The sequence below is a fragment of the Limanda limanda genome, chromosome 7 (genome assembly GCF_963576545.1).
Source record: "Limanda limanda chromosome 7, fLimLim1.1, whole genome shotgun sequence".
In the NCBI taxonomy this organism is placed as follows: Eukaryota; Metazoa; Chordata; class Actinopteri; order Pleuronectiformes; family Pleuronectidae; genus Limanda; species Limanda limanda.
In genome coordinates, this window is record NC_083642.1 from 21,647,188 (window position 1) to 21,660,402 (window position 13,215).

A 13,215-nucleotide genomic window follows, 5' to 3' on the forward strand; every position below is an offset into this window, starting at 1 on the left:
ACATGTATCCCGGTGGTCTGAGACTCGATGGATGGATCCACGCAACAGACGCGACGCTACTCTCTGGCTTTTAAGCTTTTTAAATGTGGATTCCTCCGACTGCGAGTCTGTGACCGCGCTGCTGCTTCCGACTTTCCACACCTTTACCAATAATCATCAATTTTAGTTACCCTGTAACAGTGACTAGGTGAGAGGAGGGACGTAACCAGAGAGCCGTCACGTGACGTGTGTGTGTGTGTGAGAGAGAGAGAGAGAGAGAGAGAGAGAGAGAGAGAGAGAGAGAGAGAGAGAGAGAGAGAGAGAGAGAGAGAGAGAGAGAGAGAGAGAGAGAGAGAGAGAGAGAGAGAGAGAGAGAGCACATACAATGTACCATCATAATACAAAGAAAAAAACTAGATAAACATTCGGACAGTTACCAAATAGAATCAGAGAAAAAAAGTATATCACGGTTAAGTGTACAACAACCATATACACCGTTCAAAGAAAACAATGAACTGTAGAACAACAACGTATTTGATTATTCACAAAGAGTCTTCCCCATCTGCGTGCCAAAGTGTCCTTGAGCAAGATACTGGCCCCAAAATTGGAGGCCTGGCAAAAACCTGTCCTGTATATCGTTTTGAGCTGTCATCAAGACAAGAGTAGATATGAGATAAAGCATGGTGTAAAGGTTGCATTGTACGAAGAAACAAATTGAAGTACTGTAAGATTAAATGTAAAATAAAGTTAGTAATGTGGAACAAGTTAGAAAAAAAAGGTTTGTTAAATTAATTCAATACAAAACCTTTGCTCCAAAATGAATATTTTTTTTATAAATAGATACTTACAATAGGAACCCCTTGAATGACATGCATTTTTACCAAAAAGGAAACTTGAAATTGTAAGTACTTTTTCTGGTTATATAAATTGACCTTTATGCTCTGCATGAATTTATATATTCACTGATCTTCAGAAATGTCGGAGAATTAACATATTTAAAACAATTGTAATGGTTCGTTCTCCTTTCTTAGACAAAGTCAATGAGTAATCTGCAGGATCACAGAATAGTCATCACGAGTGGACGGCGAACTGCTTGTAAACAACGAGTGACGACACAGAGATGCGCGACGTCGCGTCGGTATCTTAACAACGGCGAGCGGCGTCACCTCCGGTGTTCCAGTTCAGCTGGGGACCATGGCACCTGGGAATATGTTGTCTTTATTCCAGATGTTGACGGTCGGTTACAGACTCGGTCGCAGATTCGTCATTTTCACAAAGCGCCTGTGTATGAAGTGCGGTAATCTACTGGAGTGTCGTTGAAATAGACTGTGTGTTTTTTTAGGTTTATTTTAACGACACCTCCGGTAGATCACCGCACTTCATACACAGGCGCTTTTAAAAATGGCGAATCTGTGACCGAGTCTGCAATACACCGACAACATCTGGAATAAAGAAAACAAATCCCCAGTTGCCAAGATCGCCAGCTAAACTGGAACACCGGTCGTGAACTACATTATATTTTGATTCTGTTTAAAATCCGCCTCAGTGTTTCCGTAGCACAGTAGTTCAAACCCCCAGCTCAGCGCTGCTTTCCCTCGGGTGGACGTCGTCCAGTCGGACATCGAACAAACAGAAACAGAAGATGAAGGCTCGTCAGGCTGCTAGCGATAGCCTGCTGGGAAACTAGCTCGTGTTTGTTTCATTCGACCGTTTGTGAGGAAGACAACATGACAACTCTAACGAGACAAGATCTCAACTTTGGACAAGGTAAGCGTGAAATGGTCAAATGTTCTCCTCTGGCAAATGCTTCGAGACAATACATCTCATTCACCAAAACGTGAAGGTCTTAGCATGAAACTAATCGGTGCTGTATTTCTATACAGTCCTGTCATTATGAGTAAACACTCTGGAGCTGATCAGTTGTTCTGGGTTTGATGTGAGTCTGTCAATACGAGAGCAAAGACACTGAATGAGATGGTTTCTGTCCCTATGGATCGGTCTCGTTTCAGTGGTCGCTGACATCCTGTGTGAGTTCCTGGAGGTCGCTATTCACCTCATCCTGTACGTCCGAGAAGTTTATCCCTCGGGAATATTTCAGAAGAGGAAGAAGTACAACGTACCTGTGCAGGTGCAGATACATTTATGTGTAATTATTACATGCTCACATATTGTTGGAAGTCCCATTAAGTTCTATCTTGTGTGTTTCTTTGCAGATGTCATGTCACCCGGAGCTGAATCAGTATATCGAAGACACGCTGCACTGCGTAAAGCCGCTGATTGAAAAGGCAAGACACGACCTGAAGCAAAGACCAGTTCATATTCGGTAACGTGTGTTTCCCTCTGTTAAAATCTTCCACTTACTTCCCAGAACGATGCAGAGAAGGTGGTGGTGGTCATCATGGACAAAGAGCATCATCCAGTGGAGAGATTTGTGTTTGAGATTTCCCAACCTACACTGCTGTCCATCAGGTTTTTACTTTTATTTATGTATTTATTCAGAAATTAATATAGATCTCTATCCTTATATATTGCTGAAACACCGACATGCTTGTTTTGTGATCGTGGTCCTTAACTCTCCTTTTGCTTTGCAGCTCTGACACTTTACTTTCACATGTGGAGCAGCTGCTGAGGGCGTTCATCCTGAAGATCAGTGTGTGTGATGCTGTTTTAAATAGTAACCCGCCAGGTAAAAGCATTATTCATTTAGAATACAAATATTTATAAAAAATTCTGTTTAACTGACTATACATTTGATTTGTTTGTGAAATACTTTTTATTTTATTCATTGACATCCTCTCCCCATGAAATCATTCACGGGTGCACCTGTTTATCAGTAACCAAGGAACCTGCTGCCTGTGCTCTCACTGCACATGAGTCCTCAACGAGGGAGACATACTCCTCTGTATGTCTTAGCAAAGGAGACCGGCTTTGGGTGTAACTTGAGAGGAAGCCTGCAAGGTTTAGTTCAGGGTATAATAGTCTCCTGAGTCAAGAACATGACTCTGTCCAGCTCTTTATTGCTTATAAAGAGGCTCACTAAAATTACAGAAGGTGCCTTTGAGCAAATTAATAGTTGAGCAACTAGAGAGAAGAATTATTAGGAGATAATTAAGATTATGGTGGCAAAGCCTCTACGAGAGATTATATGACATGTAAATAATATCCATAAGGGAATGGATACAAATCATAGATTTAATAATGTTATTTATTTTTTGTCACAGGGTGTTCATTTACAGTACTAGTACACACCAGAGATGCTGCCACACGCAACATGGAGAAGGTTCAAGTCATCAAGGTGAGTTTTTTTTTTAAACCGCTGCATCAACACAAACAAATCAAATTATATGTAAACACAGAATAATCCCATGCATTTGCTGTTTCCTGTTTCTGCATTTCCCCCTCAGGATTTCCCGTGGATAGTTGCTGATGAACAAGAAGTCCACATGCAGGAGCCGAGACTCATCCCACTGAAGACCATGACATCTGACATCGTAAAAGTGAGCAAACATCTTTCTCATCAGTTCAAAGAGAAAAAACAGCATCTTGTCTTCCAGAAATGCACTGAACTCAGAGATCTTTCAAAAAATGCTATATGTGTGAGTGCAAATGTCCAAGTTAGAGCTTTCGGACTTTCCGGGGACTTTCTCTAGCCAGCCCTGTGATGAAAACTCTTCTGAATGTCCAAAGGAGCTCATTTGAGGAAACAGCAGTAGATCCTCCGCAGGATTCACCGCGAGCAAGTGGATGTGTTGATGTTGTTCTAACATGCCACGAAAGCAAAAAATAACAAAACCTAAAAGAATATACAAATATCTCAGGATGAAAAAGCAATGTCATACACGTAGTAGATAGCGACGCAGATGTGATGAAGCCAGACTCCGGTGTCAATGTGCTGCAAACAGAAACATGATCTCTGCAGTGGAGTTTTGACGTTACGTTTTGCCTCCTGTCTGCCGCACCGCCCCTAACCCTCCAGAGAGGTCTGTGTTGTTTAGGACATATCTGACCAGAGAACCTCCTTCTCCATTGTACATGTGTGAACGTGGAAAAGTACCGACTCGTTTCTGGACATCCTCTGGAGGTCATGTCTGAAAACAGCTACAGACACTCAACTGGAGTTTTATCCTCTTGCTCAGATTAACAGTTTGAAATCAAATTCTGTCATTTATGTTTTGTTGAATTGTTTTCAAATGCTCCCACACTTACTGATATCTGTTTGTTCTTTTTCTTTCACAGATGCAGCTCTACGTGGAGGAGAGAGCCCAGAAAACATAGCTCCACACTCTGTAGAAACTCAGATAGTGCAGCAAAAGCCTCTATGTGACAACACTGAATCATCAGCTAAGTACTAGTATAATGCAGCCTCTCAGCAACAGCTTGGAAGAAACACGAGGATGTGTTGAACACATGGGATTATTAAGAGTGGGATTTTCCTGTGGGAATGTGTTTGAGAAGTTTGTAAACCTGCAGTTTGTGTTGGGCTGTTTCATTTGTCTGTGATTGAGGAACATACCATACACGTATAGATGGATGTGCTTCTGTTCTTATTGTCATGTATTGTGCATTTTAATGTTTTGACTGCAGATCTTTAAAGTAACGTGATCATCAAGATTGAAATGTAGTTGCAACATGACAACAACCTTCCAGAGGATATTGAATCCTTGATGAGAACCAAGAATCAGTTTCACTTTAAATCCCAGTTGTATCAGAGGGGTTCAGCAGTGTTTTAAATGTAAAAATATCCACTACTCATTGTTCTTGGTAGGCATTTTCTTTTGCAAATGATCACTGAGAAGAAGTAGCCTTGTCACATCCTCTAGGAGGTCAGAGGTCAAGTTATCTCAGTCCTTGAAGGGTGGTTACAGTGGCATCATGCATGCTGTGCTAAAACTGCAGGATAAACGTTCATTGCGGGCTTCATTAGAACAAAAGGATCTCTGTGTGTTTTCACGTGTACATTTGTAAGGTTCCCTTCTATTTTTACATGACTATTGTAAAGTTGTGTTTTGCATTTCATTTTTAACAGTGATGCTATTGATTAATGCAAAATGTAAAATACTATTAAATTGTAATTCATTCTTTTTTGAGCATCAGAACTAAAAATCTCTTTGTGTGGCTCACTATGCAAAAATTGAAGTAGAATGATTGTTGGTAAGAGGCTTCATTCATTCATCTATATGGAATAATGCTTTAGGTAGATGGCTGCAAGTCCTAATAACTCCAGCAGCATCACGCATTGAAAGATACCCACTCATTGATTTGATAAATCCAGTACTCACTGCTGGCTGAGTGGGTTCTTATTTTTTTTATTTTAAGAGAAACAAGCTTTTACACAGAAAGATTCCCTGTCTGTCATCATTTATTTTCTTGATCACAAACAATCTCACAGTTACACAAATATGATAATATCTTAACCTAATAACTCCATGAATACAAGAACCAGCCATTGATTCACAGTTCTGTATTATTTAATCACTGACTACAGTAATTACCATTTTTATTTGAAGCAATGTTTGCTGTTGTCTTTTTTTGACACAGTTGAAAAAGTTACACTATTGTTTCTCTCATTTTGTTTGCTTTATATCACCTGAACCAAACCAGATATTGATGTGGCTGAAAGACACACTTTGACACATTTTCATTTCTTTAACTTCAACTCTTCCTTGACGAGGCAACAAAACAACAGATAGTATTTAGAATAAATAAATAAACTTTAATACAACTTTCAGTTTTCATGTATCAAAAACAATGACACATGATTCCGGAATCAAACAAATTCCATCGTTTCACTTTTGTAAGATTTTATGAAAATAATCAACATATTAATTTGGTTTTCCTTCAGAATATGAGTTGAGAGCATGCTCAATTGAGTTTTGTACAAAAATTATCTATGAAACAGAGGCTTTCAGTTTTCTCTCCAGGTTGAGCTCCACCATCAGCACCTATGGATGTAGTATCCTGTCGCGTATCCTATGATGTAGATGGACACCAGTGCAGCCAGAGCTCCTGCTGCCTTCACTGCTACCCCAGTGTTACCGACACACAATTTGTTGTAGATCCTGTGGATTCAGGAGAAAAGGAGGTGGTCAGAGATGACTTTGATTGTAATTTGTTTGTAGATTCACGTTTTATGAAAAGGTGGAAAACCCTTTGAAACAAAAACAGTTATTAGTGATCAAAATACAACTGGAGGATTCGGGGGACTTTGAAAAGGGATAAAAACAGACAAACTGATTGATGAAATTACATCATTGTCTTCTGCTATCAGAGGCACTGTGACATTTATCTCAAACAAATCTTCCTATCACTCTAATTATCAGCTCCTTGATGGCATCATCACAATACTTTTGGATCTTTATGTCAGACGTCCCCATGTCTCACCTCATCCCAGTGGACTGTGATGCCTCCACATTCAGGTTAACGTTGTCCTCGTTCCAGCGATCATACTGCACGCTGCCGGCTCCGTTGGAGTCCATGTGGGACATCCTTCCTCTCGTCAGAGGTTGATGCTGGAATCACTGCTCACTCACTGCTTCACTGCTCAGCCGGGACACATGAACTCTGACACAGGGAGGATGACGAGGCGATTGTGTGCAACAAAACATTGACAACTCTGCGGAACATAAAGTGTTTTTAAGGCATCGTTACAACAAGAAAAGCTGAATATCTAATTAAAATAGTAAGTAAATTTACAAAATAAAGGCAACATATTACTACTTGGACAAACTTATTTATAATCTTTAAAGAAGTTCTATCACGTGTTTATTACCTTTAACATTTAAAATATTTAGAGAAAATCATGTCAGTCCGAATTTATTTGTTTAATCAGACCATGTCACTGAAATAATCAGATTCAAAAGGCAGTGATTTGATGATTCCCACTCAAAGAAGAGTTCAGTCCATGTCCCCACATGGAAATAATCTCAGTTTGTACTCACGTGAGTCAGAAACAGTCGACGCTCTGCACATAAAGCTCTGGTCTCCAGCTCTTTTAAAACCACGACTGAGACTGAGACTGTGAGAGCTGTTCCTCCTGCTCGGTAAGATACCTTGGCCTCAGTACTAAGGTCACTCTGTCATAAATTGATTGGTTGTTTTCCAACTGTTGACATCCACCGGCTTATATGACTCCTACTCAGTGATAAAGAGCAATTCAATCAGTGGTTAGTCTCCAGTTTCATCACATCCTGTGCAGATAGTGGACTGTAAAGCAAATGACTTTGTTCAATGAATAAAAAGATGAATTGGTCAAATATAATATAACATTGTTGTGTCAAAGTTTTTTTTTGCTATTTTTATTTATTATGTGAAGGCTCAATGATCTTAAAATGCAACATTTGGGTCCTTTAAAGTGGTAAACCTGGTTCCTTGTGCATGTTGCAGCTAAATACCCCTCACTTGACCCCTTCCCCCCCCTTCCAAACAGAGAGAGAGCCTGTTTTAGCTTCAATTGTTGTAAAAATTCAAAAGTTAGGTTGTCCACTTTGGACACTGTAAAAAACATGCCGGGACTCGAAGAGAGGGCCGACTCACAGTGTAAATATAAAGTGTTTAAATATAAAGGGTAAAGAAAACAACCATTCATACTTAGATTTATCTTACACATGTTGCACAAGTGTAAATCTTACACATGTGTAAGATTTTGTACACTGAACCTTTAACTGTGTACATCTTGTACAGTTCTGCCCCCTAGTGGACAATCATCTTCGGACACTGAACACTGCTACGCCACACTTTTTCCTGTCTGATATTTACTGTGAAGACCCTCCACCTGGGCACAAGGTTGACCTGGAGTGATTTTACCAAAAATTATATAAATATTAAATAATCCTATAGTTCATACAAATAATTATCACAATAAATATCATATCCTTATTTCTGTTTGGTAAAGACATATTTTTTTCTACTGAGTGGAGCTCTTCGTCATCAGCAGAGAATGACAAACATCTGGTAAATCTGAGGTTTTGTTTTATACCTCCTCACTGTGCTTGCACAATGTATGAGCGTTATATTGACATGTACTGAACATGTGTTAAGAATTACTGTGCGATAATTATTGATTATGTTTTGTCGCCCATCTCTAGCACGAGGTGAATGTTACCAGTGGTATGAACCACACAGGCCCAGCATGATTTGCTCCGTGTGAAAAGCCTCCTTCATTCCACGGTTCGCTCTCTCTCTGTTTTCTTTGCCACAGTGAGACTCTTGAGCTGGGCTGTGACAATACTGAGAATCAACAATAAACATATACAAAACAACAATAACAATAAAGAGTACCTGTGTTGTTGTGTATGTCTATAAATACAATTGCAAGCAAAGTTACAACCTTTGCTTAAAATGCTTTGATTTAATACGCAAATTAAAAAACTCTTCAACTGTGGCGTACATGTTTTTCATTTAATTAATATTCTCCTGCTGTTTGTCTTTCACTCTACAACTGCTGCTACTTCTCAAGTGTCCCCCACATTATCTCATGTACAGCTGAACTCATTTCCTGTGTGTGTGTATTATGTAAGAATAAAGCCCCTCGAAGTTCCAGGCTCTGTATATAAACTGGACTTGAAATGCTGCTCTGGGTAAAATATGATTTTTCATAAATGTCTATGAGATGAGGAAATCCTCTTCAGAGCTAATTTTACACCGTAGCTTGTGGACCACAAGACGGGACAACTAACACTCCCGTCATTTCAGAGTGTAAAGTTTTCCCCCATTGTGCAACAGCCTCATTATCTTGTTCTGACTCAGGCTGCTGGGGGCCTCTGCACCACCGCCGCTCAGATGACCTTTGATACAGGACATAGAACAGGCTCAAAGTTGAGGGAACAGAAAAAAAATACAGGAAGAGCTGAGCTGAGACTCCACGCTAGTGTAACCCGATCTGGAGCAACCCACAAATATGCTTCCTGAGTGTGCGATTGCTTAGATTCTTGTCAAATCTGGATTCTTTAAAAGAAATGTTCCTCTTTTGAGTCAAGGGTTGTACGATGTTCTCATTTTTCAAGTCGTTTCTACCAACCTCCTACTTCCTACCGGGATGGTTGATCCTAGATACAAACCCAGTGGATAGTTTACTTCAAGGTGAGCTCCTCGTCCATCTATTTCCTATGACGTCAACATGGCGACAGGCTGTTTCTTAACTGCACATATTTGTGGCTTCATATTGTTGTGTGCCCTGCAGGACTGGTAGGTGCATGTGGGATCTCTGTGCTGTGCTCCTTGATGAGAGTACACTTGTTTTTAGTGGAAGAGAGGTGAGGAAATTGACTTTTCAATAGAGCTTGATGAATTTGGTGTTGAAATATATAATCTGACTCGTCTGTAAGTGTCACTGTTTCAGCATAGTCTTATTTTTATTACTTCAGTGCTGGTTCACACTGTTTTCATTTTTCACAACCCACAGCTCGAGTGATGAAAGTGATGAAGGAAGGAAGAGGGGGACGCCTTGCCGTGAGAGGAGAACTAAAACTGGACTTACTGGGATGCTCCAGTTTTTCATTGTGACTGGGATACTGTCGGTTGTGGGCTCCCGTGTGGCGTCCTTGGTAGTGCTAGAATTTTGTCTTCGGACTGTGTCCGGATTGGTGACATCTGGACAAGTAAGACATTGATTTGATAGAAAATATGCCTAATACTCAAATGTATCACTTGAATCACTTGTTGCATGTTCTCTTCTCTGGATTTGATCAAGTCGCAATGACTTACGATGCTTGTTTACAACATCCAGGCTATTCTCTGTTTCAATTCATCCATCATTCCTCTTCATGTGCCCCTTTATTCCCTCAGGAGTACAGGACATGTTTACGGCAAGTGTTGGTTCAAAGCCAGTTCTCAGTGGGCTGTGCTCTAAGCTGCAGTCTGCACTTTCTCCACGAGGGGGCGTCCCAGCGCTGGCTATGTCTGCTCCTGGCAGCGGCACTCAGCTGGTTCCTGGCTCGGCAGGCCACCCGCCTGATGCACCATGTCATGGCTCTGTACAAGCTGCACAGCTCGCAGCGCTACTGTGGCGTTTGCATCAGCCTCCTCTCATCAGGCCAGCTCCTGCTGCCCATGCTGTGCAGGACAATGATCCTCGTCTTCAGCGTGGCTGCGGTGGCCTCTGTATCAATCATCAATCAACACTTCCTGTCTGCAACAGAGGCCCTCAGGTTCTGGACACCACTGACTATCTGTTACACACTGTTGGTGGTGTACATGCAGGGTGAGGAACAGAGAGAAACATGCACATGTATTTTAAACACTGTGGTGCAATGCTCGTGGTTTGTTGCTTCCCCCAGTACTTATCTGATCATCAATGCAAATGTAATACATGTAGGCATCCAGTGTTTGTACCTGTCTTACAAGCCCATCCTGTATTTTCACCACATATTTCCCCACCGTGCTGCGCTCTGGGTTCTGCAGACGCTCAGCACGGTGCGTCTGGCAGCGAGGTGGTGCTGAACACAGTGATGGTGCGTCTCGGGGGCTTGATGGTCCTGATGCTGACGGTTGGACGCTGGGCTGACGTGCTCCACATCCTAATGTGTTTCCTGGGCGAGGCCAGCTGTCTAATCCCCACTATGGATCTGCTGGATGCAGCATCCTCCTCACAGGTCAGAGAGTCTCCCTGGAAGCAGCAGACGGGGCCACAAGCACTCTCTGTCCGCAGGGACTCACAAACTGGGACAGAGTACCGCTGTGTTCATTAGACTGGGTCCCAGGATGAGACTGAACTTCTCAAACTTGTATCCCAGGTGGACAAGGCTTAAGACCCCCAAGACAGATTCAGGTCAAAATAGTCTCTCATTCAGAACACTGGGCCTACTTTCACTATCACTGAGGTAGAATGATTAAAGAGTACAGTTTCAAATTACAACATGCAGCTGAAGCATAAAAAAGTGATGTGAAATGTTGGTTTAAAAAGTAGGTTTAATCTATTCCGCAAATGAAAAGAAAAATACTCTATAAGACACAAATCAATTAACACATAAGAATTGAGGAAAGTTAAGACTCCAGACTTAAGTTCAGTATAATGTTACAGAAAACGATATCATACAGTAGCTGTGTTATCCAGACTATCTATGGTCTAAGCTCGTCCTGCAGCTGCAGCTCAACTGTAAGCTCTCCTATCGTCTTGTGCCACACATTTCATCTGTCCTGTTTGTTGTGTGCAGATATGATGCAGAGGATTATTCAGATGACGTCGAAAGAGAGCATTGGAGACCTCGGGCTCAAGAGAAGGAGCATGGGAGAAAGCAAGAGTGACTTTTACAACTAACTGCACTTCTAACTGACTGATTTGGCGATTCATGCTTTTATACTGTGAATGTAATATTTTTCAGTGAGGTGCATTTTCAACGTGTGATGTTTTTCAAACTCAAACTTAGTACAATAGTTAGCAGCTCAGTCTTGATATTAGATAAAGATGTACCCAGAACAGAAACTTGTTATATATTTATTTTGATTTGGTTGAACAGCTTTCGTTGTCTCAATGTGAAATTGTTGTGGTAGCCTCAGTATATTCAGCCACGTATAACTTTTATCAATAGGTTTTGGAGATTGCTTTACTTGATGTTCTTGACTGTTATTATCTTATAAATCACATTTCCTTTCTGGTCGCTTCACTAACACAAACTCTAGCAACAAACCTGCAGGTTAGGATGTTATTCTATGACTCGACATGACCTCTTGGACAAATTAGCACAGTAATATTTGAGGTATTTTAGCCACCAACTCCTGGCTAGATTCACTATTAAATATTGTCCTTGTTGGATTTAAAACCAGTTTGTACCCTTTCCATGACCATCTGAGAGACAAAGGTAGAAATAATCGAGGTTTAAAGGCCCACAGCTGTTGCTATGATAAACTGTATACGATGAGCTAATTCTTACTTATCCAATAATTGATCTGCTTTAAGAAATAATAATGATAAAAGACCTTCTTCCCCAGAATTCATTACATTTTCTGATATTTAATTAAATGTTCTAATATTTTCAAAAATGGAAGAAACATATTGCATGCAAAGACAAATATGTCTCCACAAATGCATCTGAAGAAATAATATTGAATGTATAAATATAAAACCCAGTATTCACTGTATATATATATATATCATTTATGCATTTGTGTTGTCTTAAAAAGGGAAAAATGTATTCTCCAAATGAAAAGGGAAAATAAAATGTATTTCATTTAGATTGAATTTTAAGATACAAATCTAGTAGATTACACAAAATAATGTAAGACGTATAAAACCCCATACTTAAATTCAATAAGATTGCTGAAATTAAGCTTGATAATAACTGAATGTTTTTTATAAAATTGAAAGCTGGTATTTCATGACTGTCACACAGCCCAAATCCGGGTTTAACCATACAAATAACTTGGATTCTCTTATTTTAGCACATAAATGAACTGATCGCAGAAAATATAACATTTAACACGTTTGTCACCAACATCCCCAGCACGGACATGTCCTCTTTTATGTGGTAACCTATTGACTCCATAACTGACAGCTTGCCCGGTGGCTACACGTCTTTATTTTATTTTTTATTACACTATCGTTTGCTCTTTCCCACGTCATTGTTTTTTCCCCCGTGTCTCGTCCGCTCGCTGAGAAGAAAGAAGCAAAATGGCTGACGACGACGTTATTGCATAAAAAGTCCCACAAAATGGCGTTAGACAAAGAAAAGGCTCGGTTACTTCGCTTTAGCTCTGACCTTTGATCCGTCGAACAAAGGACAGGCGCTATCTATTGACACGGACTGCTTCTCGACCCGCGCCAGTGGGTTTAATGAGGGAACATTAGTCATTTACAGACGCGTCTGTGATATATTCTGGATTCTTGCACCAGTGAGACACCCGGGACCGGCTCTGTCCACACACTGACGCCAGTCTTATGCCCATTAGTCTTTATTGAGAGCGGAAAGAAACATATTCCATGAGAGGGTTTGTGATGGAGATGGTTTGATATCAGTCCCTTCATTCCGTGAAGCTTGTGAAATGACAGCGGACACTATGGCGGGTCCGGGTTCCAGGGTAAATCCAGCAGGTCTGGAACATTTAGATTCGGTGTCAGTCGATCCACCGGAATCGATCATTGTCCTCCCGCCGGTTTATTAAGGTGAGTTAGTTTGTCGAGTAGAATCCCACAAGAGGACCGGTCGCGGTGGAGGAGTCCCCGGTAATGGCTGCTCCGCGGCCGTCGTCTCCTCCCGAGGTTTCACACCGTCTGTTCTCGTGTAATGGGGGCGCATGCGCACT

The 13,215-nt window shown here is 40.9% G+C and overlaps 3 protein-coding genes across 4 annotated transcripts; 2 read left to right on the forward strand and 1 right to left on the reverse strand.

The window, feature by feature from the left end:
• Window positions 1–1,436: 1,436 nt before the first annotated feature.
• Window positions 1,437–5,066, forward strand: mad2l2 (mitotic arrest deficient 2 like 2). The gene is made up of 8 exons (XM_061074731.1): window positions 1,437–1,746; window positions 1,989–2,107; window positions 2,193–2,264; window positions 2,348–2,448; window positions 2,571–2,665; window positions 3,201–3,274; window positions 3,384–3,476; window positions 4,216–5,066. The coding sequence occupies exons 1-8, from the start codon at window positions 1,707–1,709 to the stop codon at window positions 4,252–4,254; spliced, it is 633 nt and encodes a 210-aa protein (XP_060930714.1). The 5' UTR covers window positions 1,437–1,706; the 3' UTR covers window positions 4,255–5,066.
• An 848-nt stretch (window positions 5,067–5,914) lies between these two features.
• On the reverse strand, window positions 5,915–6,576 carry smim1 (small integral membrane protein 1). The gene is made up of 2 exons (XM_061073948.1): window positions 6,361–6,576; window positions 5,915–6,038 (listed from the first exon to the last, which is right to left on the reverse strand). The coding sequence occupies exons 1-2, from the start codon at window positions 6,462–6,464 to the stop codon at window positions 5,915–5,917; spliced, it is 228 nt and encodes a 75-aa protein (XP_060929931.1). The 5' UTR covers window positions 6,465–6,576.
• A 2,198-nt stretch (window positions 6,577–8,774) lies between these two features.
• tmem82 (transmembrane protein 82) lies at window positions 8,775–11,735 on the forward strand. 2 transcript variants are annotated; one of them, XM_061074826.1, is made up of 6 exons: window positions 8,780–9,057; window positions 9,158–9,230; window positions 9,380–9,575; window positions 9,763–10,177; window positions 10,378–10,568; window positions 11,130–11,735. In XM_061074826.1, the coding sequence occupies exons 1-6, from the start codon at window positions 8,964–8,966 to the stop codon at window positions 11,133–11,135; spliced, it is 975 nt and encodes a 324-aa protein (XP_060930809.1). In that variant the 5' UTR covers window positions 8,780–8,963; the 3' UTR covers window positions 11,136–11,735. The 2 variants fall into 2 exon arrangements, with proteins under 2 accessions (XP_060930808.1, XP_060930809.1); XM_061074825.1 differs by lacking the exon at window positions 11,130–11,735 and having other exon boundaries at window positions 8,775–9,057; window positions 10,378–11,122.
• Window positions 11,736–13,215: the final 1,480 nt, after the last annotated feature.